The 26,202-nt window shown below is 40.0% G+C and overlaps 1 protein-coding gene across 1 annotated transcript in view; it reads right to left on the reverse strand.

Moving 5' to 3' along the window:
* Positions 1-26,202, reverse strand: part of arsb (arylsulfatase B) — a 235,442-nt gene that overhangs the window by 151,502 nt on the left and 57,738 nt on the right. Inside the window, exon 5 of the mRNA XM_028805715.2 lies at positions 18,827-19,070. Coding sequence (XP_028661548.2) covers positions 18,827-19,070 — 244 coding nt within the window. The remainder of the gene's footprint in view (positions 1-18,826; positions 19,071-26,202) is intronic.

The following is a 26,202-nucleotide window of genomic DNA, read 5'->3' on the forward strand; positions in this document are numbered from 1 at the left end:
CTGCATAATTCACCAGATGGTTTTGTGTGCCAGCCTTGGAGAAAGGTACTCAGAAGTCATGACAACAGTCATGAAACTAGTCAATTATCTGAGAGCATCCTCTGCTTTGCAACATCGTTTATTGCGCTCATTTCTAATAGAGGGGAATGCAACATTTGATGATTTGCTCCTTCACAACAATGTCCGGTGGCTTAGTAAAGGCAAGGTACTGGAGCGTTTTTGGGCACTGCGGAAAGAGCTGGAGACATTTCTGTTGGATCAGAAGAGTGCAAAAGCTAAACCGTTTGTGGATTTCATGAAGAATGACGAGAAAATGGAAATTGTTGCTTTTCTCATGTTAGCTGTCCGTGCTTTCCAGAGGAAGCTGGAGGTGTTCAAATGTGACTTACAGCAGGACCTGCTTCACTTCCCAAGACTTTTGGATCAGACTGCAGGAAAACATCACCATCACAATTATGCTGAATTCCTGGACAAGCTGATTAAAAATTTCCAAACTTGCTTTGAAGATTTCCCTTTGGGAAAACAAGTCTTGCTGTGCATCGAAAATCCATTTCTTGTCAAAAATATTGCAGAATTCTCAAATGAAGCCACAAAAGTCTTCCAATGGGCCAGTGCTGCTTCTCTGCAAACAGAGTTAATTGAGCTACAAGAAAACCTAGCACTGCAGGAATCTCACTGTGACCATGTCACCTTCTGGACAAAGATGGTTACTGCGGCAGGTGTTCCTCTCCTGCAGAAGATGGCCCTTCAAATTCTTACAATGTTTCCCTCAACGTACACTATGAACATGGTGAAAAACACATACCGCAACACCCTCACCAATGAACATTTACATCAGTGCCTCCGCCTTGCCCTCACACCTTTTATGCCCAAGTTCAAACAACTGGTGGCACAAAGAAGGTGTCACCTTTCACACTAAAAGGCCTACCATGTCATTTTTTTGTGTATAGTTCTAAAGTTTGGGGATTGCCTTTTTTTGGAGTTCTCTATTTGGAATTTGACCGTCACTTTTCCGGACCTCAGACTGAATGGAAATTTAGTAAGTGGACCTTTCAAATTTATATTTGAGTAGCCCTGGTATATACTGTATACACACACATACATACATACATACAAATATTTGCACATGAAAAGAAAAGGATATATGATATTGAAAACTCCAAATACATGAGACAGAAGCTGCTAGAGTTTTAATAACTAGTAAAGAGTCAAAAACGTGGTATTTCCAGCTTCATTTGAGAAATAAAACCCTTAAAAAAGCTTCCTAAACCTTCAGCTTGCCCTTCTGCTGGGCTAAGGGGGACTTTTGTGTTTCCCTCTGTCAGGACATAGTGGCAGAGCGAGAGACGAGTGATCAGAGAGCTGTGACTTTGAATTTGAAGGCAGTGGGACTGAATTCTGTCTTGACTGATGAAACTTTCTCTTATTGTGAAATACCATTTCGAAGTTGTGCTTTCCTAAGCACTGACGTTTTTGTTGCCTTCCTTATTCCTCTCCCAAGTCTGAAATAAACTGCACACATGTAACTATTCAGAAAAGCCTATTTTGATGTTTGAAGCACCACAGATTCCAAAGGAATCACAATATACATAAGTAAATAAGTAGGAAACCAGCTGAATCTCTTGCCCTTTATCTCATTTATATCCCAGATATTTTGACAGTGTCACCCTATGAATTAAAAAAACTACCAGCACCAATACTTAACGTGTTTAGTCCTGTCTGATAATTTACAGCACAGGAAAGTCAAATAAAATGTGTTGTTTTTATTATTTAAGCCAAACATATACCAACGTTCATGTGATTTCTCTAGTAAATCCATCAAAGAGTTGATGGCCTGATGAAGAAGTAAAACAATCTCTTCTTTCCTAATGACCTTGGCTGCTTGTTCTTCTTCTGAAGCTATTTCCATTTGTTTAGGGGGTCAATATTTTTTTGACTAGACTTCTCCAATAGAGGCTTTTAACACTAATAATCTCTGCCACTGTTTAATATAAACTGTCTGGGAGGACGTGCTTCTCAGCTCTCTTTGGCCATGGCGCCAGTCACTTTTAGCCATTTCTCAAATTCTTTTTAATCTCCCTTGTTGTGTCTGAAAAGGTTTTAGTTAAATTATATACAGTATTACACATGTGAGTGTAGGTGCGTTCATAAGTGTGCTCCGAGATGGACTGGCCCCTTCCTCAGGCTTGTCTCCTGCTTTGGCTCAGTGCTGCCGGGACTAATGCCAGCACACCATTACCCTGAAATGGATTAAATGGGTTTGATAATCGGATGGAAAAAGTTGAAATCAGATTGAACGGCCCAGACTCTGCTATAGAATGCCCAGGAGGGATGGTCAGCTAGCTGGCAGAGGTCTGTCATTTCTGACTTTGTCTTTGATTATCTCTCAAACAAGTTGACCACAGACCCCACCAAAGGTTTATTTTCTCCGGGGATGCTGTTGACTGGAGCTTTTGTTCTCCTCTCCTCTGTTGTCAACTGGCCATTGTTCAACAATTAATTAACTGACAGATGTTGTTGGTTTCCATGTATATAAATCATCTTGTAATTAGTTGTCTGGGTGTTTTAACAAATCTTTGTCATTATATGGATAATGCAACGTGAGTGTCATTTCTATGGGTGTTATTCATGTTGGTTGCAATTGTACAGCACTGGTCACCTTTGGCTTATATTATACCATTAAACATATTTATTATCGTTCACAATGAAAATATATGATTTAAAATTTTCATTGTTCATCACTACAAAAACATGGGATAAGTAAGTAATATATAAAAACTATCATTATTGGGTGGAGTATTGTTTTTAAAATGTTCAGCTTTCCTTTTTCTAAAGCTACTTGTTACTCATCAGAGTCAGCACAACCAAAGCCGATCCCATCAGCAACTGGTGAAAATTGGGAACCAGTCAAGGACAGGGTACTAGTTGATTACTTGGCCAAATACAGTGCCAACACTATGGCAATGAAAAAGACCCCAACCCCTCTCTGACAGATCAGAAACAGTCTTCAGGGGGCAGATGTGTGTGTGTCAGACGACTATCTGCAGAAGACTTCATGAACAGAAATACAGAGGTCACAATGCAAGATGTAAACCACTAGTTAGCCACAAAAACAGGATGGCCAGATAGATTACAGTTTGTGAAAAAGGACTTAAAAGAGAATTCTGGGAAAAGGTCTTGTGGACCGACGAGACCAAGACAAACCTCATCAGAGTGATGGCAAGAGCTAAGTGTGGAGACGAAAAGGAACTGCCAGAGATCCAAAGCAGACCACCTCATCTATTAAACATGGCGGTGGGCATGTTATGACTTGGGCAGTTATGGCTGCCACAGGTCCTGGCACACTTCTCTTCACTGATGATGGAACTGCTGACAGCAGACACACAATGAATTCTGAGGTGTACAGAATCATCTTATCTGCTCAAGTTCCAGTAAATGTCTCCAAACTCACTGGGCAGCACTTCACCCTACAACAAGATAATGATACCAAACATACTGCTAAGGCAGCACAGGAGTTTTACAAAGCTAAAAAAGGAAAAATTCTTGAATGGCTAAGCAAGTCACCTGATTTAAATTTAACAGAGCAGGCCTTCCATATACTGAAGCGAAATGCTGATGTCTGTGGATCACAGAGTTCAAGCAATCATTGCATTCAAGGGATATGCGACAAAGTGCTAAATATGACAGCTTTAACAGTTCTGCCATCGCTGTGTCCTGAACATTATAGTGCCCTGAAATGGGGGGACTGTGTAGAAAAAGTGCTGTCATTTCTACATGGTGTGACCAAAATATATGTAAATGTCCCTAAATGAAAGTCTGCAATGTGCACTTTAATCACATCTGAATTGTTTGATTTGGAATTTTAAACTATGGAGCAGAGGGGTAAATCAAAGCAAAATGTCTTTGTCCCAAACATTATTGAGGTCACTATATGTACTCCTTCAAATTGGACCATGGAAAACTTTACAGATGTAGTAAGAGATAGATAGATAGATAGATAGATAGATAGATAGATAGATAGATAGATAGATAGATAGATAGATAGATAGATAGATAGATAGATAGATAGATAGATAGATAGATAGATAGATAGATAGATAGATAGATAGATAGATAGATAGATAGATAGATAGATGAGGAATCTCATAGTTGAGATCCAGACCTGGAACACCATTTGCAGTGTCAGCTCAGTGAAGAAACACTGCCAGGATATACACCTGCAGCTCCACAAAAGGAGGTTTGCCAATCTACATATAAAGGACAGATCACTGCCTAGAGGTGCAGCCTCAGACACCTATGCAGCCTGCATGACAGCGTAGCACTCAACATCCCTGCTATACCACCTGACAATGATGTTCTCAAGACCCCCACTGATTCATCTTTGTCATACCATGGAAAAGAAGACCACCCCACTGTTTCAATTACTTTATGCAGTGTTGCTGGGAGCTGGAAGATGTTGCTGGGAACAACAATTTCAAATGGAGGGGCTATGTAATGGCACTGACATGTTGTTCCAGCCATGGATGACTCACCACCACTATGAGCTGTCATTCCATCATGGAAATGAGCAGCTGCTGTGCCAGCTGTAGTGGAGCTTATAAAAATGGCAAACCTGCAAAGTCATATATGTGTTTCAAGAAGTGTGGAAACAGCAAGCAGTCCTTTTAAGGAGGGTGTGTTAAATAAAAGAGCCATGTAAGGAGCAAGACTCCATCTTGCCAATCGACACCGGCACTATGGCTTCATGCTTTTTTATATAAATGAATTCTGATGCTTTAACGTATCCATTTTCTAACTCACTTGTCCAGTTCAGAGTATTCTGACAGAACTTGGTGCAAAGCAGGCACTGTGTATGGGAAGCCAGTCCATCAAAGGGGCCCACTTGAGCACACAACCACCCTCAGTCAGGGCAGGACATTTTCGAGTCACTAAGACATGTCTTGAGGAAGTGAGAAGAAGAAAGGAAAACCCAGAGAAACGCAGAAAAGGAGAGAACGTGCAAACCTCTCACAGGCTAGTACCAGGCCTAGGATTTGAACTGGAGCCGTGAAACACTAACACTAACTGCTGTGCCACTATGCCACACTCTGATACATTAAGTAGCTGCTGTTCCACGTTTGCCTTTACTCATTCACTTATTTATTTTTTTAATCCACTTATCTAGTTTAAGGCTGCAAGGGCCAAAGCCTATCAATTAAGTGTAACCCAAACCCCAAACCAGTGCCAGGTGCCAGATCCTCTCGTATTTATGATGAAAGTTCTTTAAATAATCTTGAACCTGAACTATTATTGGCTATCTGGCAGACTCTAATCCCCAAGGTGACTTACAGGACCACTATCGATTATAGTATTGCAGGTATTGACTATACAGTCTGCTGATATTCTACTCACATTCCGGAATATCAATGTACAGAAAGTGGAAGGTCCAGATGGTGTCCCAGGATGGGTTCTCAGAGACTGGAGGTATTTACAAATATCTTTAATCGATCTCTCTCACAGTGCACTGTCCCTACCTGCCTGAAGATATCCACCATAGTACCAGTTTCAAAGTAGACTGCAGTAACTTGCCTCAATGATTACAGGCCTGTAGCATTAACACCAATCATCATGAAGTGTCTGGAATGACTGGCCCTCAAGTACATTAAGGCTCCTCTCCCACCTACTCTAGTCCCTCACTGATATGCATATAGATCTAATAGGTCAACTGACAATGACATTTCCACTGTCCTCCACACTTTGCTGCTCTACCTGGACCAGTGAGGAACATATGCATGGCTGCTGTTTGTGGATTACAGTTCTGCTTTTAATACCAACACACCCAGCTGAATGTTTTTCAAGATGTTCAACCTAGGCCGCCAGTATAACATCTGCCTGTGGATACTGGACTTTTTACCAAACCTGCAACAGTCAGTCAGGATGGACCCCCACTCAGCACTGGAGCACTGCAAGTCTGTATGCGGAGTCCCTTCCTTTACTCTCTGTATACGTATAACTGCATACCAGCCCACAACACAAATGACATGATTAAATTTGCAGGCGATACAATAGTGGGGCTGATTATTGATGGAGACGAGTCTGCCTACAGGAAGGAAGTGTGAAGACTGACAGACTGGTGCATACAGAATAACTGGATACATAACACCAATAAAAAGCTAAAGAACTGATCACTGAACAGTGACAGAATGGACACAGACTCTAGTTTTAGGTTCTTGGGTACTTACATCTCAGAAGATCTCACATGGTCAATAAATGCAGAGTCACTGGTTAAAAAAAGCACAACAGCGACTTTACTTCCCGAGAAATCACATCAAAACTGGACAGTTGAAGATTGGAAAAAACGTAGCCTGGTCTGATGAATTTCGACTTCTGTTGAGGCACACAGATTGGCAGCAATATAATGAAACCATGTACCCAACCTGCCTTGTGTTAACAGTCCAGGGTGGTGGTGGTGGTGGTATAATAGTGTGGGGAATGTTTAAGTGTTGCTGCTGCATGTGCATTCCTACATGGGCATTTTGCAAACAGTCCAGAGGATGAAGCCTACTGATGTAACTTTCAGCTTATCTCAAAGGACCTGCCTCTTCCCCTAATTGGCTGTTTACAGAACCATGTTGCAAAAAGTTTACCCTCATTAGTGAACCAGAGAATGAAGACCATTGCGCTCCGCAAAAAAAGACACCCGACTAGAAGGCAGAGAAGAGAGGCACTCAAACATCCGAGATAACTCAATTGATATTTTTGTTCACTTTTTTTTTACCCAATCATTTTTTGGATTAAACAGGGTACCAGAAGGCCCTAAACACTTTATTCTCTCCCTCTTGTCATTTCTCAGTATAGTGCATATACTAGTTTGCAACTTTCTTGCTATGCCCCCCTGGCTATGATTTTGTTTTTGTGCTCTGAGCTTGTTTTCTAGATTCTTGATCTCCCAGTAGTTGACCTTGCCTAGTTTATACTTTTCATTTTCTATTAATTCCATTTCCATTAAAAACTGCTGCCATGCTGTGCAGTCATGAACGTTAAGTGTCTTATAGTTTTATAATATAGCCTCAGGGGGCGGGGCCTCCATGGCATTGCACCGGCCTTTATATTGGACTGAGAGGATAGTGGCCCTCATGGCAGCATTAACATGAACTCTCCTCTCATTCTGCTCTTTATCTGAATTGTAAGCACTTTTCTGATTCTCTATTTTTTGAACTTTGACTTTCTTTAAGAATAAGAATTTAGAATTGTGGATGGGTTCTCTTTACTTTGAGAGTTGTGTTTTTAGACATACCCTATTTTTGTATCTATTTTTGCTTCTGTTCTTGTTTTGCATTCTTGTTTAATACATTTAAAATATAACAGAATTTTGTTTTTGTCATTTTGAGCCACGGGGGTTTTATATAGTTCATCTTACACAATAAGGGCGGCACGGTGGCAAAGTGGTAGCATTGCTTCCTTGCAGCAAGTACAGTAGGGGTTGCATGCTGGGTCCTCATTGCATGGAGTTTGGATGTTCTCCCAGTGTCTGTGTGAGTTTCCTCTGGGTGCTCTGGTTAACTCCCACAGTCCAAAGACATGCAGGTTTGGTTAATTGAATTGGCAACTCTAAATTGGCCCATGTGTGAGTGTGTGGTGTTTGCTCTACAATGAACCGGCACCCTGTCCAGGACTTGTTCCTGCCTTGAGTATCACGATAGCTGGGATGGACTCCAGCACTTCCATGCGACCCTGGTCTGGATTAAATGGGTTAGACAATATGACATCTCCCCATATGACTTTTTTGAACATTAAAGCTTTAACCTCTTTTTGTTGGGCCCATGCAGGCCAAAAGCCGACTTCTTGAGCTTGGGATGAGGATCACTTTGATAGCAGGCTTTAGTGAAGTTCTGAGGCCTACTTTTGGAAGCAAAATCCTCTTTTAGATTTTGAAGGGTGGAAAAGAATAATAACAGGAGATGACTTAGTAGCACCCACCCCATATTTACAGCATATTATCTGCTAAAACTTCAGGGTCTGAATTTATTCACTGTCTTTTATGTATGCAGTACTGCTTTTTCAAACTGAGTAAATAAACAGCAGTCGACTTAATTCACCTTAAGATTACATGTGTTCGAGATTGATATTTCAACTTGGTTTTCCATATGATTGCTCCAGTCATATTTAATTATAAATACAAGCAAGGAAAACCCGTATCACTCCTTTTAATCACATCTACAAAAATATTGCTAATGTCTTTTAAGTCTTTGTATTCCAGTGATCACAGAAAAGAATAGAAAAACAGAAAACCTTTGAAAGCAGGAAACTCACATGCAACAGTAAAAGCAGTTCCCTTCTTGAAAATACACAAGAGGAACATAGTAAGTGCTGCTTTTCAGTTACCAGACGCTTCTGGGTGGGCCGGGTCCCTACAAGGGCAGTCCTTTGAGAACTAATTTGGCGCCTGCTCTTGTGGCAAATGATTCAGTAAAATTGTGTTATAATAATGCCTCCCTGTCATAATTAAAGTTATTTGGATTGCCTACAATATTAATAATCAATTAAACAAATGCCTACTATGTTTCTAAAAAATAAATTCTATACCAGGGCAATGGAATTTCCTTTTTGTCAGCACAAAAGGTTCACTAGCCGAGCCCTAGGGAATAATGCATTGAAACTAAAAAAAAATTCAAACAAGCAGAACAAAAATATTGAAAGGGATTCTGTGTAAGAGGGACTCAGTATGAATCTTTTTCAACTCTAAGTGACGAAATTTCCTGTTGAATAAAAACATGAGACATTTTTAGAATGAAAACGAGAAGTGCCCTGGGTTTTCCACAAAAGGCATCCTGGAAATTCTAAGTGAGATTAAGACGCAATATCAGGAGACAAGCATATCCTAATCACTTGCACTGAGAGTGGATTATTTTTTAAGGAAGTGTGCAGTTTGATAAAATCCAGATTGTAACAATGCATGGGCAGAAGATAAAACAGATAGCCAACGTCCTTCAAGCCCCACATTTCACTGGAGTGTCCAGAAAATATAAACAGATACTCTGAGTCACAGGGAGCTTGGCAATTATCCCAAGGTCTTTTGATTACACTTTGACATGGAGGGGAGAAATTTTAACAAGAAATCTACAAAAAATAATCTGAAAAAGGAAACACTTCTTTTATGAATAATACCTTATACATTAGTATACATGTTAGTAGTGAACAAAAAGGTAGAAAGGCATACTGAAAAGAGGTGCCTCCAGAAATGGTTGGCTCTCCAGTTTATTAGGTAGATGATAGTGGAGCCTGCTGAGAAGCACCAAATTCCTCAATGGACCTCACCTGGAGTCTCAACATTTCCACTGTGGTCAAGTAGGCACAACAGCATCCATACTTTCTTTGATAAATAAGGAGGGTCAAACTTCTCCTCCCCATCCTTACAACCTTCTAAACAGCCACCCTAGAGAGCATCCTGACCAACTGTAACACTGTGAGGTACGAGTATTGTAAATTGTCAGATCGCAAGACCCTCCAGTGGGTTGTGCACACTGTGGAGAAAATCACTGGTTCCTCTCTACCCTTCATCCGGGCATTTTCCAAAAATGCTTTTATTTGGAAGGCCTCCAGCATTGTGGATGACCCTTCCCATCCCGTCCACAAACTGTTTGCTCTCCTGTCATCTGGCAGAAGGCACCAGAGTATGCAGACCAGCTCTACCAGACTGTGCAATAGTTTCATTCTCCAGGCTGTTAGACAAGTGAACGGCCTTCTGTTATGAATAGAAGTCTCAAAGCACACAAGTTCCAAAATCACTTCCAAAAGCTCATCAAAATCCCAGGTAAGATACAAAAAAATAAAAGTTTATTATCACAAAAATGCTCCATAAGTCCATGAAGCAAAACGAAGTTGCCAGCAAGGGAAATCCCAAAAGAACAAGTCCCAGTACGCAATCCAAAGGCAAAGTCAAAAACAGAGCAAACTGGCCAGGAATCCAGACAAAATCACAAAGCAAAGTAGAATACAAGATAACTCACCAAACAGCAAATGGAACAGAACAAACGGTATTTATAAAGGAAGAAACAAATAAAATGCCTCATGCAGAAGTAAAAACAAACTCTGAGTTCATACATTTTCAAATAGAAGAGTCAGATGTGCTTCAAGGTACCAATATGTTGACGACTAGGAAAACCCCTGGACCTGATGGGATTTTATCAGGTGTATTGAAAGAAATTAAACATGTCATCTAGAAGCTGTTATCTATAATAATAAAAGGCAAAGCCCTCACTGACTGACTGACTCACTCACTCACTCACTGACTGACTGACTGACTCACTCATCACTAATTCTCCAACTTCCCGTGTAGGTGGAAGGCTGAAATTTGGCAGGCTCATTCCTTACAGCTTACTTACAAAAGTTAGGCAGGTTTCATTTCAAAATTATACGCGTAATGGTCATAACTGGAACCTCTTTTTTTGTCCATATACTGTAATGGAAGGCAGCAAGATGGCCGTAGCAGACTGAGTTGCGTGTCGCGTCATCACGCCTCCCACGTAATCACGTGAACTGACTGTGAACTCAGTACGTAGAAAAGAAGGAGGAGCCCCAAAGAGCGCTGAAGAAAACACTCATTACACAATTGACAAGGCAGCGAAACAATAAGAAGCGAGTGAGTGACGCATACAAGCATCTTCATAAGACACGAGGTATAAAAAAGCACGGTGTAAACCGTAAGTCTAAATTTACTTTATAGAAACGCTCCCGCTGCCGTTTGCAATACCATATTCGCGAGATACAAGTTTAATGAGAAGACACGAGGTATAAAAAAGCACGGTATAAACCTAACCTTAAATTAACTTTATAGAAACGCTCCCGCTGCCGTTTGCAATGCCATATTCGCGAGATACAAGTTTAATGAGAAGACACGAGGTATAAACGACAGTTTGCATCACTTTGTAACAGAGTTAAAATTGCTGTAGCGAGAAACTTTTAACTGCCGGGTCTTAACTAACATTAAATAAACCTGTGGACATCGCAACATCACACAAGACAGCGGCTCACGTGAAGTGACTGAACGCAGCAGGAGTGATCACTTCCATGAATCAAACCTGTTCAAAAAACACATTACACAATTGATAAAGTAGGAAAAGAATATGAAACAAAGCACGGTATAAACCGTAACTTCAAATTAAGTTTATAGAAACGCTGCCGTTTGCAATACCATATTCGCCCCTGCGAAGTGCGGTGATTTTGCTATATATATTAAACTATTTCAACCATTGTATGATCTGCTTCTCACAACTGAAAGAGGGCACCGTGGCAGAAGTTAGCCGACTTGCTCACCAACCACAAGCGTTACCTGGTAGGTAACCACCCATACAATCAGATTGTGAATCAGACTACGAATGCCTGCAATGTAATTACCCCGATCTACATGTTGTCAAATGAACGAACCACACGCCGTAGCACAACGTTAGGGGCTTCGCCTCTACGTCCGAGGATCGATTCCAGTAAGGGAGTGCAGTGACTGTGTACTCCTAATGAGCCCACAATTACGGCGAAACACGTGTCGCATACTATGCATCTTCAAAGCACGGTGTAAACAGTAAGTTTAAATTGAGTTTATAGAAACGCTCCCGCTGCCGTTTGCAATACCATATTAGATGACTTTGTAACAGAGTTAAAATTGCTGGAGCGATAAATTTTTAACTGCCGGGTCATGTCGCGTGTTCTTGGGTAGGTACACCAAAAAATGTATACATTTATGCATGTAATGGGCAAACAAAAAATGTACTATACCCGAAAGCACTACAGTAGTACTCAATGTATCTTTACTTCTTAAATGTTAATGTTTTACTGTTTAATAATTTATACGCTTCTTATATGTTATTCAGATTCTTTTATCAAAATACCAGTAACAGCGCACTGCACGATAACGTGGAGTGAATATACTTGACATGACCATTCATAGTATTTATCCTCTTTCTCTGTACGTTTACCATTCGTTTGCTCAGAGGTTGATGACCTTGCTGCTTAATGAGCAGCTCTTGACCCTAGCGTCCCGCTGCTTCTCTTCTTTCGTCGGCATCTTTTCCCGTTAAAACTGATTTTTTTTAAAACTTAGTATGTTTTCTTTAATTTTTCAGTTAAGCTGGCACTTAAGTCTTCAATCTGCCTCAACAATGATTAGCGGAGGTGGTAGACAATGAAAACGTCAGCCGTACGCATCCGCCACGCACGCACTGGTGCGCGCAGCTGTGAGTTGACTCTACAATAAAATAAAATAAAGATAAAAAGAGCAATAACTTGCAGCACCGCTATTCAATTACACTTGCCTAACGCCTCTCCTAAGGGGAAATACTGTGGGATCTGGGCATCCGTCAAAGCAGCAATCACAAGCCCGATTAGAAAGCGGGAAGCTGTGATTTGTCCTCTCCCTCCCATGTAACAATCGCAGCCCGTGTTGCAATGCACTATGTATGTATATGTATATATGTGTATGTGTGTGTATATGTATGTGTATATATATATATATATATAAATATATATATATATATATATATATATATATATATTTGTTCATATGTGTGGGAAAGCGAATAGTAGACGTGACGTAGTATATGTGTACCAGATTTCAAGTCAATAGGTGAAACGGTTTGCGAGCTACAGCTGATTTAAAATCCTGGACAGACAAACGAATAGCCACGGTAGCGTATTATAGAAGAACATTTTACTGTTTAATAATTTATATTTATATGCAATGTGCTTCTTATATATTACTTCATATTCTCATATGATAATGATGTTAATGTTGTTTATATTGATTTCTATGTTATTGTAAGTGCCCTTTATTTGTGGAAAAATAAATTTGGCAATTAAACTTATTTTATACATACATTTTATTTTTTTCTCTTGCACTCAGTGAGCGAATCCACTGGGTAATCAGCTATATATATATATATATATATATATATATATATATATATATATAGATAGATATGTATGTATGTGTATATATATATATAGACAGATAGATATATGTGTATGTATGTAGATAGATATGTATGTATATGTATATATGTGTATATATATGTAGATATACAAATATGTATATGTATATATGTGTATATATATGTAGATATACAAATAAGTATATGTATATATGTGTATATATATGTACATATACAAATATGTATATGTATATATGTGTCTGTATGTGTATATATATGTTGATATATGTATATATATATATGTGGATGTGTGTATGTATATATATATATGTATATATGTTTATGTATATATATGTTTACATAACCTCTTTAACACACTACTTCTCCGCTGCGAAGCGCGGGTATTTTGCTAGTCAGGAATATTTGAGAGGTCACTTGTGAAAGGAGAAGTACCTGAGGACTGGAAAGTTGTTCAATAATGAAGACAAAATTGATCCTGGTAACTACAGACTGATAAGTCATACTTCTGTGCCACGCAAAATGCTGAAAATTATAACAATAAATACATTTATATATTTATTTATTTATATTTAAAGTACCAATATGAATATAACATGCTAAATAACAGCCAGTATGTGTTTATGAAAGGAAGATCCTGCCACTTTTTGAAGAAGCAACCAGAATTTTTGATAAAAATAAAGTTTACTACATTATTAGCAATACTTTCAAAAAGCCTTTGATAAGGTCATCCCTCAACGAATATTAATTCTATAACTAGAAGCTGTAGATATCAGTGGTAACCTACAAAACTGGATCTCAAGTTAGTTAACCATCCCGAGACAAAGAGTACAGGTAAGAAGAGAATGCTCCACGTGGAGTGGGCTCATCAGTGGAGTCCCTCAGAGGTCTGTCCTTGGACCGTTACTTTTTCTGATTTATATTAATGATACAGATTTTCAGGGTAGTTAGCAAACTTGTGAAATTCACAGATGACACTAAAATTGAAGGAATGGCAGATACACTGAGAAGGCAGCAAAAAGAATTCAAAAAGAACTGGACAAGCTTCTGAACAAGATGTAAGAAGAAGGGGCCTGAGTTGCCTCAAAGGCTTGCATATTGTAATCTTTTTAGTTTGCCAATAAAAAGTGACATTTTGCTTGACTTCTCACTACATTCATAATGGCTAACACGGTACAACACCCTAGTACTAAAAGGAAAGCAGAATTTGTAGAAGGTACAAATTACTTTTACTCACTCAAAAATGACGTTCTCAGTTGTTCTCTTTCTACTATCTTCTGAACAAAAAAGCGACTTGGCATGCGTTAACAGAAAAAAAATCATACTTTGTGTACAAAGCTAATTTCATCATTCATCCGCAACAACAACATTTATTTATATAGCACATTTTCATACAAATAATGTAGCTCAAAGTGCTTTACATGATGAAGAAAGTGAAAAAAAATGCAAAATAAGAATTAAAATAAGAGAACACTAATTAACATAGAATAAAAGTTAAGTCTGATGGTGAAAAAAAATGCAAAATAAGAATTAAAATAAGAGAACACTAATTAACATAGAATAAAAGTTAAGTCTGATGGCCAGGCAGGACACAAAAAACCAAACAAAAACTCCAGACGGCCGGAGAAAAAAATAGCATCTGCAGGGGTTCCAGGCCATGAGACCGTCCAGCCCTAGTCCACTAGGCATTCTACCTAACATCAATGACAGGTCACAACTTCGGAGGACACGCCGCTAACAACATGGGATGCTGTCCTAATGACAGGTGTCATAAATGGCGTTCATTGAGAAGCACACACAATGGTAGCCAAATGATCAAAAATATTATGTAACTGTTAAAGTGGATGGATGAATAAAAAACGAATGTCAGAATTAAATTTTATGACCCTAAAATCACTCAAAATGAATGACATTAACACATAAAAAATATTAAGAGATTCCAAAATATAACAGGAGGCACGGTGGCGCAGTGGGTAGCGCTGCTGCCTCGCAGTTGGGAGACCTGGGGACCTGGGTTCGCTTCCTGGGTCCTCCCTGCGTGGAGTTTGCATGTTCTCCCCGTGTCTGCGTGGGTTTCCTCCGGGCGCTCCGGTTTCCTCCCACATTCCAAAGACATGCAGGTTAGGTGGATTGGCGATTCTAAATTGGCCCTAGTGTGTGCTTGGTGTGTGGGTGTGTTTGTGTGTGTTCTGCGGTGGGTTGGCACCCTGCCCGGGATTGGTTCCTGCCTTGTGCCCTGTGTTGGCTGGGATTGGCTCCAGCAGACCCCCGTGACCCTGTGTTCGGATTCAGCGGGTTGGAAAATGGATGGATGGAAAATATAACAGGTGGAGAATCTATCCTCTTTATTATTTTCTTTTTTTATGGTGTTGCTATTGATGTCAATTTATATTTTCATTTTGTTGAATGCTTACTGCGTTGTCATTCTGTTTCCTGGTAGACGCCTCCATCTTGTTATGCCATTGCCGGAATGAGACGGTCTGTTTCTAGGGGCTCAAGAAAGTGAGTGACAAAACGTAACAAGTGTGATGGCATAATGACTTGGACTAACAGAAAGCAGCATGTGAGACTGCAGATAAGCAAGACTTTTGTGTGTGTTATTTTCTTGAATTGTGCTTTTTGATTATTATCTCTATTCCTTCTGACTTTAATTTCTGGTTAGTGTTTGGACTTTGACGACAGCTATTCAGACTTTCTGATTACAGCCTGCTCCCATTTAGATGCCTTTTCTTTGTTTTTCCTGCCAGAAGAGATTACACTTTAAATAAAAAAAAATCAAATGAAAACTGTGGGATAACATTAAGAGTATATACAGTTACACAGCAACAAAGTCATAATCTTTATCATTGGAGAACTCGGTCACTGAATCCATTGTGATTATTCAGGAATGTGGTGGTGCAGTGATTATCATTGCTACCTCACAACTATAGAGTTCTGGCATTTGAAGCAGACTAGCACCACATGGAATTTTCCTATTCATACACTGTTTCTAACCTCTGACTTTCATCTCCCCAAAGACAAGCAAGTTAAGTTGCTAGCTTTAAATTTACCCAAAAAGACGGAGTACAGATGTTGCTCTCCATTTAGATTTGGTTCCAAGTCTGTGTCCAGTACGAGAGGAATTGTGTTGGATCGGTACTAAAATGTTGACTTTAGTCTTGTTACCAGCTCCCAGAGCTTAGTAATACAGTAATCCCTCACTACTTCGCGGTTCACTTTTCGCGGATTCACGATTTCGCGGATTTTATATGTAAGCATATCTAAATATATAACGCGGATTTTTCGCTGCTTCGCGGGTTTCTGCGGACAATGGGTCTTTTTACTTCTGGTATTTGCTTCCTCAGTTGGTTTGCCCAGTTGATTTCATACAAGAGATGCTATTGGCGGATGGCTGAGAAGCTACCCAATCAGAGCACGCAGTTAAGTTCCTGTGTGCTGCTGATTGGCTCAGCGACGGAGTGCTGCATTAACCAGGAAGTCTCATCTCACTCATTCAGCATTAATGTGCTCTTGCTACTGCATTCAGGGGATTATCACCTTCATCGTCATTATTTTTACTGCGCAGCATATTCATCACCATCATCACGTCATATATAGCTACGTGTACTTCGCTATACAGTAAGTGTAAACTTATCTACAGATTTCATATTGCTTAGCAGTTGTCCCTGTTATTAATAGAGTAAAGGGTGGGTTGTAAACAATACAGGGAGGGTTTAAAAACGTCCAAATACACGTTAAATAATTAAATAAATATGGTGTCCCTACTTCGCGGAAATTCAGTTATCGCGGTCGGCCTTGGAACCTATCTCCCGCGATAAGTGAGGGATTATTGTAATAATAAATAATTCTTTACAGTTTGTAACACGTGTGCATGGGAGACAGTTTACGGGCTCAAAAGTAAGTGTTTTTTTAGCCGAGCCAGGAGGTGGCACTGTCCTCTCTTTTTCTTCTTCTGCAGACCCTAACCAGAACCTGCTTCCTAAAGACGTCACTTCCGCCTCCTAAGATTCTGCTTAATGTTGACATCACTTCCAGTTCCGGTTCAATCAAGATCCAACCCCTTCCTGTTCCCATTATATAAATCCGCTACCATCTTATCTCACCCTAGTTCCACATTGAACTCGTATCCGTAAAGGCATTTTCTTATTTTTGCCTTATTTTAAAGTATACAGGGTTGCTAATTCCTCAAACCTTTATGTTTGTGACCGAGTCTTATTTCAATTTATACAGCACTTTTCTCACTACTCAAAGCACTTTTTCCATAACAAATGGGGAGCCACTTCAGCCACCACTAACGTGCAGCATCCACCTGGATGATGCAACGGCAGCCATTTTTGTGCCAGTACGCTCACCAAGCATTAGCTGTTAGGTGGTGAAGTGGTGAGAGAGACAGCCAAATAGAGACAGGGGATGATTTGGGGGCCAGAATGACTAGACTGTAGTGGGTAATTTAACCTGGATATTGAGATACACCCTACTCTTTACGAAGGGTGTCCAGGGATCTTTAATAACCACATAGAGTCAGGACCTCGATTTTACATTTCACTCGAAGGATGGCACCATTTTAACAGCACTGGGGCATTGGGATCCACAGTCAGATCTAAAGGTAAATGCCTCCTGCTGGCATCAGCCAACACCTCTTTCAGTGCCAGTACCAAAACAGTACCAAAGCAAATAACAGATAACTATGCCTCTCATCACACAAATGTGTGCATCACCTGTTGTGCTGCATAATTGCGTGCCTCCTGGCTTTGCTCAAAGTTACAGTTCACTTGGAATTCTTCAGCGTGTTGTAATTAGCTGTTCCCTTTGGACGTCTCCAGTTTATCAAACAGCGTGAGGGGTGGAGAGGGGTTTGTCCACTGCGGAGTGTAAAGTATGTTGAAGGGAAGGAGGTGATAAATGGTGGTTTATACTTGAAACATCTGTGCTGGGTGCGAGAGTCACATGATAAAAATGACATCAGACATGGAGACTTGCCAGTGATGTGTTCTAACTATGTGCTGTATGTAGAATTTTTTTCTAAATACGCAACAATGCAGATGCAGCAGTGTGTACCTAAAATGGTGAATTTTGAGGTGAGGCTGTTTACGTGGGTGCCAGAATGATGAAGGCTGAATATGATGCAATAGGTCATCAAAGTGCAAGATAGACATGCAAAAATATCTGAAGATCATTTGTTCATCATGTGTGTCACCCACTCACGAGAATAGTAATTATAGTAAATAGTAAATTAGAAAATAAAAATTAAAATAGTAAATAGTAATAGTAATTCCCTCCCTTCAAGTTTTTAGGACACTCCATTCTCACTTGCTCTTTTGTGACGTTGTTGGGTACAGTATGTGACGCTGACCAAAAACTGTCATCTGTTGACTACAAGAATATCAACACACTGATTGAATGGGCCACAAGAAGTATGGATGTGTTTTGGTTGTTGACCATGCCCACGATTTTCATTGCATTCTACGCATCAAATTCACACGGTAAGCATAAACAAGACCTTAGGAGAATTGTCTTCCATGGAGTCTACCGCACGGCTCCGTGCCTTTTGCTACAAAGCAGCAAATCCCCTTTGAATTCTCTGGTGCATTGAAAGGTAAGGTGTGGTGGGTTTTGTCCTACGTGGAGCCTACATTGTGTTGGAGAGCGGAAGAACATAGATCTGAGGATAACATTTTTCAAAACTACTGTTTACTTCTGGTACCAAAATTACCGAAATTCTGGTACTGTGCTGTTTTAAAAGTTGAGCTTATCTGTACTTTATTTGTACCCATATACTGCACAACCCTATACAGGAAATGAACTCGGCTTCCACCATCACAGGCTGAATAAGTTAAAAAATAAATGGAACATGCATGGATTTTGATGAACACAAAAAAATAGTAAATTGAAAAGTTTGAAATTACCTGATCGTTTTCCAAACGTTAAAGCCGTCCAAGGGTTTAGTCCCATTGGTGGAGCCCCCGGCCAGTCCCACTAGTGTTGGCAGCCAGTCGGAAATGTGGATAAGCTCCCTGCTGATCACTCCAGTTTCCTTCAACAATGGACTTGTAACAAAGCCCACACCTCGCACGCCTCCCTCCCAAAGACTCCATTTTCTTCCCCTTAGTGGCCAGTTGTTTCCACCTTCTAAAGTCTGACCTCCATTATCTGTTGGAAAACAGAAAAAACATGAAAGAAGGTTTTAAGAAATGTAACAAAAAATGACTTTTTTTTAATAAATCTCATTGGTTTCACCCGGACAGATTTTTAAAGTTGCAGAATGTGGGAGAAGAAATTCTGGAGGGTTGTTGGCCAACATTGGTATGTCTAGACAAAGTACACCATCCCTACATGTTTTAGGGTTGAACATCACCCACTGATCTTGGATTTCTGTTTTGACTGGCCACAACAATTCCAACTACATCACATTGAGTACTGGAGCCCCTCAGGGATGTGTACTCAGTCCTCTGCTCCCCACTCTGCTGATTCCTGACTGCATAACCATACACAGCTAACTACACTAGACACCCACAAAGTCGCGGTTCAGAGTTCGCAGCCTCAGTCATTCGCAGATTTTTCCTTAGAACCTATCTAACAATTATTAGCGGAATCCGCAAATATCCTCCGCAATTTTTACGGCTTTTTTCGTGGCAATACTGTACTGTAGAGAGAACAGGAAGTAACTGTAGAGGAAAAATGCACCCTGGGGTGGTGAAAGTAGGCAATAGAATTTGATACTGCAACTCCCAGCAGTCCCTGTAGTGGCTCCGATTAGTCTTCTGCTGAGGGTGCTGGGGCTGTTGGGGTCAAAGGATGTCAGCGCGGCTTTTAAAAAGGTGGCCGGTGACCAAAAGCAAAAAAAAAAGTTTTTGTAATTTGCGTTTCAAGTTCCTGTCTTTCTGCCTGCCTTTTGTTGGGTTACCTGAACTTATTCGTTTTGTCCTGGATCATATCGTGGTTGGCGTCTGGATTGTCTGTCATCTGCCTGTGTACATGAGGACTGCAAGTGGATTCATGGCCATCCTGCAAAGAAAGGAGCGCTCCTGAACCCGTCCACCCATCTTCACCATTTCAGGAACTAGCGGTAGGACTATTTTTACCTTCCCATTGAACGTGCGGATCTCTGGACTATCTATTTTCATCATTACATTTCATCCGTTGCCGTTTTTCATGATTTACTGTGTGTGTTCTGTTTGTGATTTGTTGTATTTAATGTGTAATCGAGGTAAGGGGAACAGGGGTGGTATCGTTGTTTTCATTTATTTCATTTGTTTTCATTACATTCTTTACTTGCTGTTTGATTACTGGTTTACTTTGTATTTGTCTCTGTTTGTGAGTGCGTGCGGGTCAGACCAAGGCTGGGTGGGTCCCTGGAATCTCCATCATAAAAATAAATAAATTGCCGTCTTCTCAACAGTGTAAATCTTAGCGGCATCGGACCACTACAGCGTTATTAATTTCTCCTTGCTGCTGATTGACTGTGATGCATCTCCAGCTGAGTGTTCTTGTGTTTTCCATTTTGTTCCTCTTAACCCTTAAACCACCACAACCGGCTATAGTCGTTTCCCAGTGCCATTTGCGAGCATGCAGGAGCTGATCAGTCAGTGCCGTACATTCGTTGAGCAGCCAGCACATGACCACTGCCAGCCCCCTGTGGGTAGGGGGGCTGAACACACCCCTAGAAGACACGGACGCTCCTCAAAAAACCCTCTTAAAAAACGCTGATAGACTACCTTCACATTGCTCTCTTACTTGCTGGGCTTACTTGCAGCTGCTCTGTCATATGATATGCTTCTCACGTGACACTACGCATACTTATAAGCCTGAACAGCGCCTGTCCTTTTTAGCTGATTGCTTTGTTTCTCTCTCCTCCCCCAGACATCCTCTGCTCCTGTTGGGGGTCCCGCTCCCGTTGTGCTCCCCTATGATGTTTGCCTATTCTTTTAATCGAGAACTAACTGCATACTGAGCTCATTTTACTTCTAAAAGAGAGATGTTTGTTTGAAGTGTTTGAATAAAATTCCTGTCTCTACAATCTCCTGTGTTTCTGTGCAATTCTGTGACCCAAGCGTGACACCCTGCAGCCCCACTCTCTCTGGGATTGAGACAGTGTCAGCGTTTACCTGTGTGTTTGCATGCTGCCAGTTCAAGTGCAGTTGGCTTGGTGATTTCATCCATGGCGTCAGTTGCATTTTGTACATATTGTTCCAGTAGTTTTTTAAATAGTTTTACAGTTCATTAGCAGTGTGTAAAATGATCAGTGTTGCAGTAATTGTGATGCTCTTTGCATGGAAAAAAAATGTGTTCTGTTAAAATTTCACTTTTTCTTTGTGAATTGTGATGTTTACTTAAAGTGCAGCAAAAAATTTCCATATTTTTCGCACCATAAGACGCACTTTTTTTCCCCAAAAGAAGGTTGGAAATGTCTGTGCGTCTTATGGAGCGAATATCGCGTCACAGACTGTGATTTTTTTTAACAAAGTAAGATTTCTAGTAGACTCATGTTATTATGTATTAAGCTTACATACATATTCACCTGTCCCTGAATAAAGTTTAATGAGCAATTATTGAAATTCTGTTTTTTTAAAGAAACCTAATATTATCACATATTTGTCACATATAAGTTCATAGTAGACACAAGTTTTTAAAACGTCTTGATCTCACCTTCGTAATTATGGATGTAACTTGTAACATACAGTTTGATGCCCATCTCCTTTTCAGCTCCTGACATTTGGCACAATGTTTGAATAATGTGACTTACATCTTTTAAGTCTGGGCGTGAAGCAATCAGGTGAAAAACGCCATAGCTAATCCGTTTTGATATCAGTGGCGGAAGTAAAGCAGTTTTCTTACACAGAATCCAGTAGAGTGTGTATACAGCTGATTAATTAAAAAAAAAACGTTCTGACCACATCAATGAATCCAATGTGGAGACTGTGAAGAGTGCCACTTTCCTCTGTGTGCACATAACTGAGGAACTCACTTGGACTAATAATACCACTTCCTTAACTTAAAAGGCTTAGCATAAGAATTTCAATCACAGGCCTGGCATGCTTATTTGCAAAGGTGCTATATATAAATAAAATGTATTATTATTGTTCAAAAATAATATTAATAAATTATTGCCATGTTTTAAGAAATATACAAAGGAACTGCCAATTTAATTTCTTAAGTTTATTATTAATGGTTTATTTGTTAAACTGACAGAGTATCAATTATTAAAGCAGCCACCTTGTGATAAGAGTACAGATTTGAATGGAGCAGGATTAGCACCTTGTCTTTAGGACACATTGCTGGAGTTTATTGTTTTTTGGTCATTTTTAAAGGAAGGTAACATAACATTCTTAACACTACTTAATTCAATTCAAGGATAAAGGGAGCTCAAGCTTTTTCTGGCAGCATCAAACACAACGCAAAGCAAAGAAAAAAATGCCTTGGATACAGGGTACCAAACTCAGCAATTCATCTTTAGGGATGTGAGAAAAGAACGGATGTACAATGACAAAAACCCATGCAAACAAAAAGAGTTAGGAAATGTACACATGGCGTACCATTCAGGTAGGTTTAAACGACTATGCAGGCACTGCAGCCCTCAATGGACTGAGACGAGTAGTTACGTTCTAGATCCATCTCAGTCCATTTCACGGTTGCTAGAGCCAGAGGATAAACAACCAGGATTGGGCAAACTCTCATGCTCAAACACACAGACACTCCATATTATATTAATTTGCCAATTTATATATTCCAGATAAAAAAAAAAAAAAAAAGTAATGATGTATAGCCTTAGTAATTCTGATGAAGTGGGACTTGCAAAGCTACTCAGTCAGTCAATCATTATCCAACCTGTTATATCCTATCACAGGGTCACAGGGGTCTGCTAGAGCCAATCCTAGCCAACACAGGGCGCAAGGCAGGAACAAATCCCTGGCAGGGTACCAGCTCACCGCAGGTTACACACACCCACACACCAAGCACACACTAGGGACAATTTTGGATCGCCAATGCACCTAACCAGCATGTCTTTGGACTGTGGGAGGAAACCAGAGCACCCGAAGGAAACTCATGCGGACACGGGGAGAACATGCAAACTCCACGCAAGCAGGACCCGGGAAGCAAACCCAGGTCTCCTAACTGCGAGGCAGCAGCGCTACCACTGCGTCACCGTGCTGCCCCAAAGCTATTCAGTTATGACAAATGTAAGGGAATATCTGAAGTAAAAGGCACAAAGCTTGTTAAAGCAAGTGAGTATATCAGGTGATATACTAGTAATCTGATGGCAAATTCTAGAGTCAGTTGTGACCAAGGTAGAGACCCACAGCAACAAAAAAGGAATGTTGGGGCACCAACCAGGTCACCCCTTTTAATAAGTTCATAAAATGAAATCAAAATAGTGCCACAGGCACAAGTGAAAAACTCCTTCAATATCGCTTCTCACCATCAAGACAATAAGGCTTCATCAGGAGGTCCATCCTTGGCGATGCTAGGTTGACTTCTAACATCACTGGATGGAGCAGGGTGTGAGGGGTCCCTATAGGCACAGAGGTAAGGCAGTCAGGAACACAAGTCGGGCTTGAGTGCGACTGAACAAAGTGAATTGGGTGCAAGCTCATGAGAAGGATGTCTTCACTTGCCAGAGGACGTCTGCTCGAGTGGTGAGCTAAGGAGATGTTACAAGGAGATGTTTTACAGAGACTGATCCTGTGTGTTTTAGCCTCATTTTTTTAAGGATTGTTTATTCATTATTTATTATTTTTAATATCCGCTAGCACACATTTTTATTGGAACTATTTATTTATGTATGGAAGAAACCTGCACTGCACTTTGATTTATGCACTTACAGTTTTAGAACCATTTTTTTATTTTGAAAAAATAAAAGCAGCTACACCCATTATCACATACCTTTCACCTGCCTGTGTTCTTGTTTAAGTGATTCATTCTGGTCATGTCATCAACAGTTCCCAGTTCAAGGACATTGTGCCAGCTGTAGCCAACCCAGACCATCACAGTCAGGGCAACCTGACCAGGATGCAGCCCAGTTGTTTTCCTTGTTGAACCCCAATTACTGGTCTGTGAGTGTGTGGGTGAGTCTCAGTCGTGTTAAAGTGGCCATAAAGAGTAACTTAGTGACAATTTTCAATATGTCTCCCCTCTCCCTCTTATTTTGTAGGGGAGCTCACTTACAATCAGCACTCCCCTCTTCTTACTTTCTCTGCCTTCTGCCACAGCGGTTGAGTTGTTCTCTTTTGCTGAACTCACCAGGTTTCAATGGTGATATCTTGTAACTCGGTGGGACAATAACTGCACGTCTTATGTGGTACTCTTGCCCAAAGGATATTCCTGGCTCTGCCTTAAATTACATCGTTGGGAGTGTTCTTCATTATTTCTTCCTTCTTTCTGTATATTACTTTTAATTAATTGAATTAATTACTGCGTTTGGGTTTTCCCCCATAAATCTGTGTTAATAAAGGTATATTATGACTAGCCGTCATATTATGTGAGTGCAACCTGAGCCAGTTTTACTGCCTAAAGCACCACCTTCAATTAATTAGCACCTAATTACAGACACAGTGTGTGAATTACTGTACACGACCTTAATCGGAAGCACCTGCTAGCTTGTGCTCTTCATGTTGGCAAACGTTTATGCAAAAAACACTCAGCCACCAGACTGACAGCAAGTCAGCTGTAAATGAAGTTGCTCCTCCATAATGCAAATCTGCATTGCACTGTACAACAAGACTCACTTTCAGTTATTTTTTTCTTTCAGTGTTCTGCAAGTTAGAACAGAAAATGGAAGGAACTGTCAACCTTTCATAAAAACATCAGACAATGTAATATATCAACTGGATTGGTTGAGCATACTAACAATTACCTTCAGGCAAGAAATATAATGATAAATTAAACAGTACCGAGATTAGAGTTATTGAATTTGATTTGATTTTATATGCTTTGTTAATCCCCAAAGGGAAACTGTCTTTTCACATGATTTTTGGGGGTCGGATTGCAGAATCAGCCATTGTACAGCACCTCTGGAGCAATTTTCATTTTTAGCAGGCAACCCTCAAATTGAATATGAACTACTAATGTTTAGGCTATCATTTTACTTCCATTATCAGTTCTCCACTTTTTTTTCCTTTTTTTTGTGTCAGTTGTAGTACTTTGTCATGGACTAAATGCAACTGCCACCATTATAAGTTAAGTAATTTTAACACTAGAATCCCTGAAGCCTACAAAAAAACTTGTAATCCCGTTTGACCTTTAATTCCTTCACACCTCTCCATTAGCGCCTTTTGTTTTGCAAATGTGCCGATCAGCCCAAGCAACAAGCAGCCTGCTATCCCATAAACACCACGCACACCCAAGCAAAATTCTCAGATCTCAAGTGTGTTTATCTGGGTGTGAGGTGCCTGGAGTTGTATAGGGTAAATAATAGATCGTTATTTGGAATACATACATTTCATGTGTGTTCTATGTCTACAACAATCTGGATAAATGTAGGATGACAGGAAACCTAAAACAGAAACTTTTTTCATGTTATACTAATAATAACATGGTGTATAATGTGTGAAGTCTTTAGTCCAAATATCAAATAAACACGTGAGCTTTTATTCAAGAATATAACCAAAAAAAAATCATTCAATTTACATGTTGCTGTCAATGAGTTAAAACCCAAGCTCAAATATCAATAGACATAACGTTGATATGTATTCTTGGATGGTGGAGAGGTAAGAACAGCTGCCTCATAACCAAAAGGTCCCGGGTTCAACTCCAGGCGCTCCGCATTTTGAGTAGTGAGCTGCTATTATTATTATAATATAATAAAAACATACATTTGATTTGAGTCTGGAACACCTGGTGTAAATTTTGGCTACTTATAAAAGATAGTGCTTTTTTTTAATTCAGTTTTATTCTTTCAGCGACATTCACATGGTACAACAAACTTGCCTCTCCCTCTCTGAGTTGATGGTGTTTATCTCCATTCTTTTCACAAGAGCAGCGATGACCACAGTTGTTGCTGTTGTTTATGCCTGCTCAGAACTATTTGTTGTACCAGCAATCAAAGATACGATGTCCCATGACTGCTATCAGACTATCAAGCAGCACTGTCAATGTAGATTGACATTTGAGCTTAGGTTTTAACTCATTCACAGCAACATGTAAATTGAATTTTTTTTCTTTGGTTATATTCTTGAATAAAAGTACACGTGTTTATGTGATATTTGGACTAAAGTCTTCACACATTATACACTTCATGTCATTATTAGTCTAACATGGAAAAAGTTTCTGTTTTAGGTATGCGTTC

This window comes from Erpetoichthys calabaricus, chromosome 7 (assembly GCF_900747795.2).
Source record: "Erpetoichthys calabaricus chromosome 7, fErpCal1.3, whole genome shotgun sequence".
Lineage (NCBI taxonomy): Eukaryota > Metazoa > Chordata > Cladistia > Polypteriformes > Polypteridae > Erpetoichthys > Erpetoichthys calabaricus.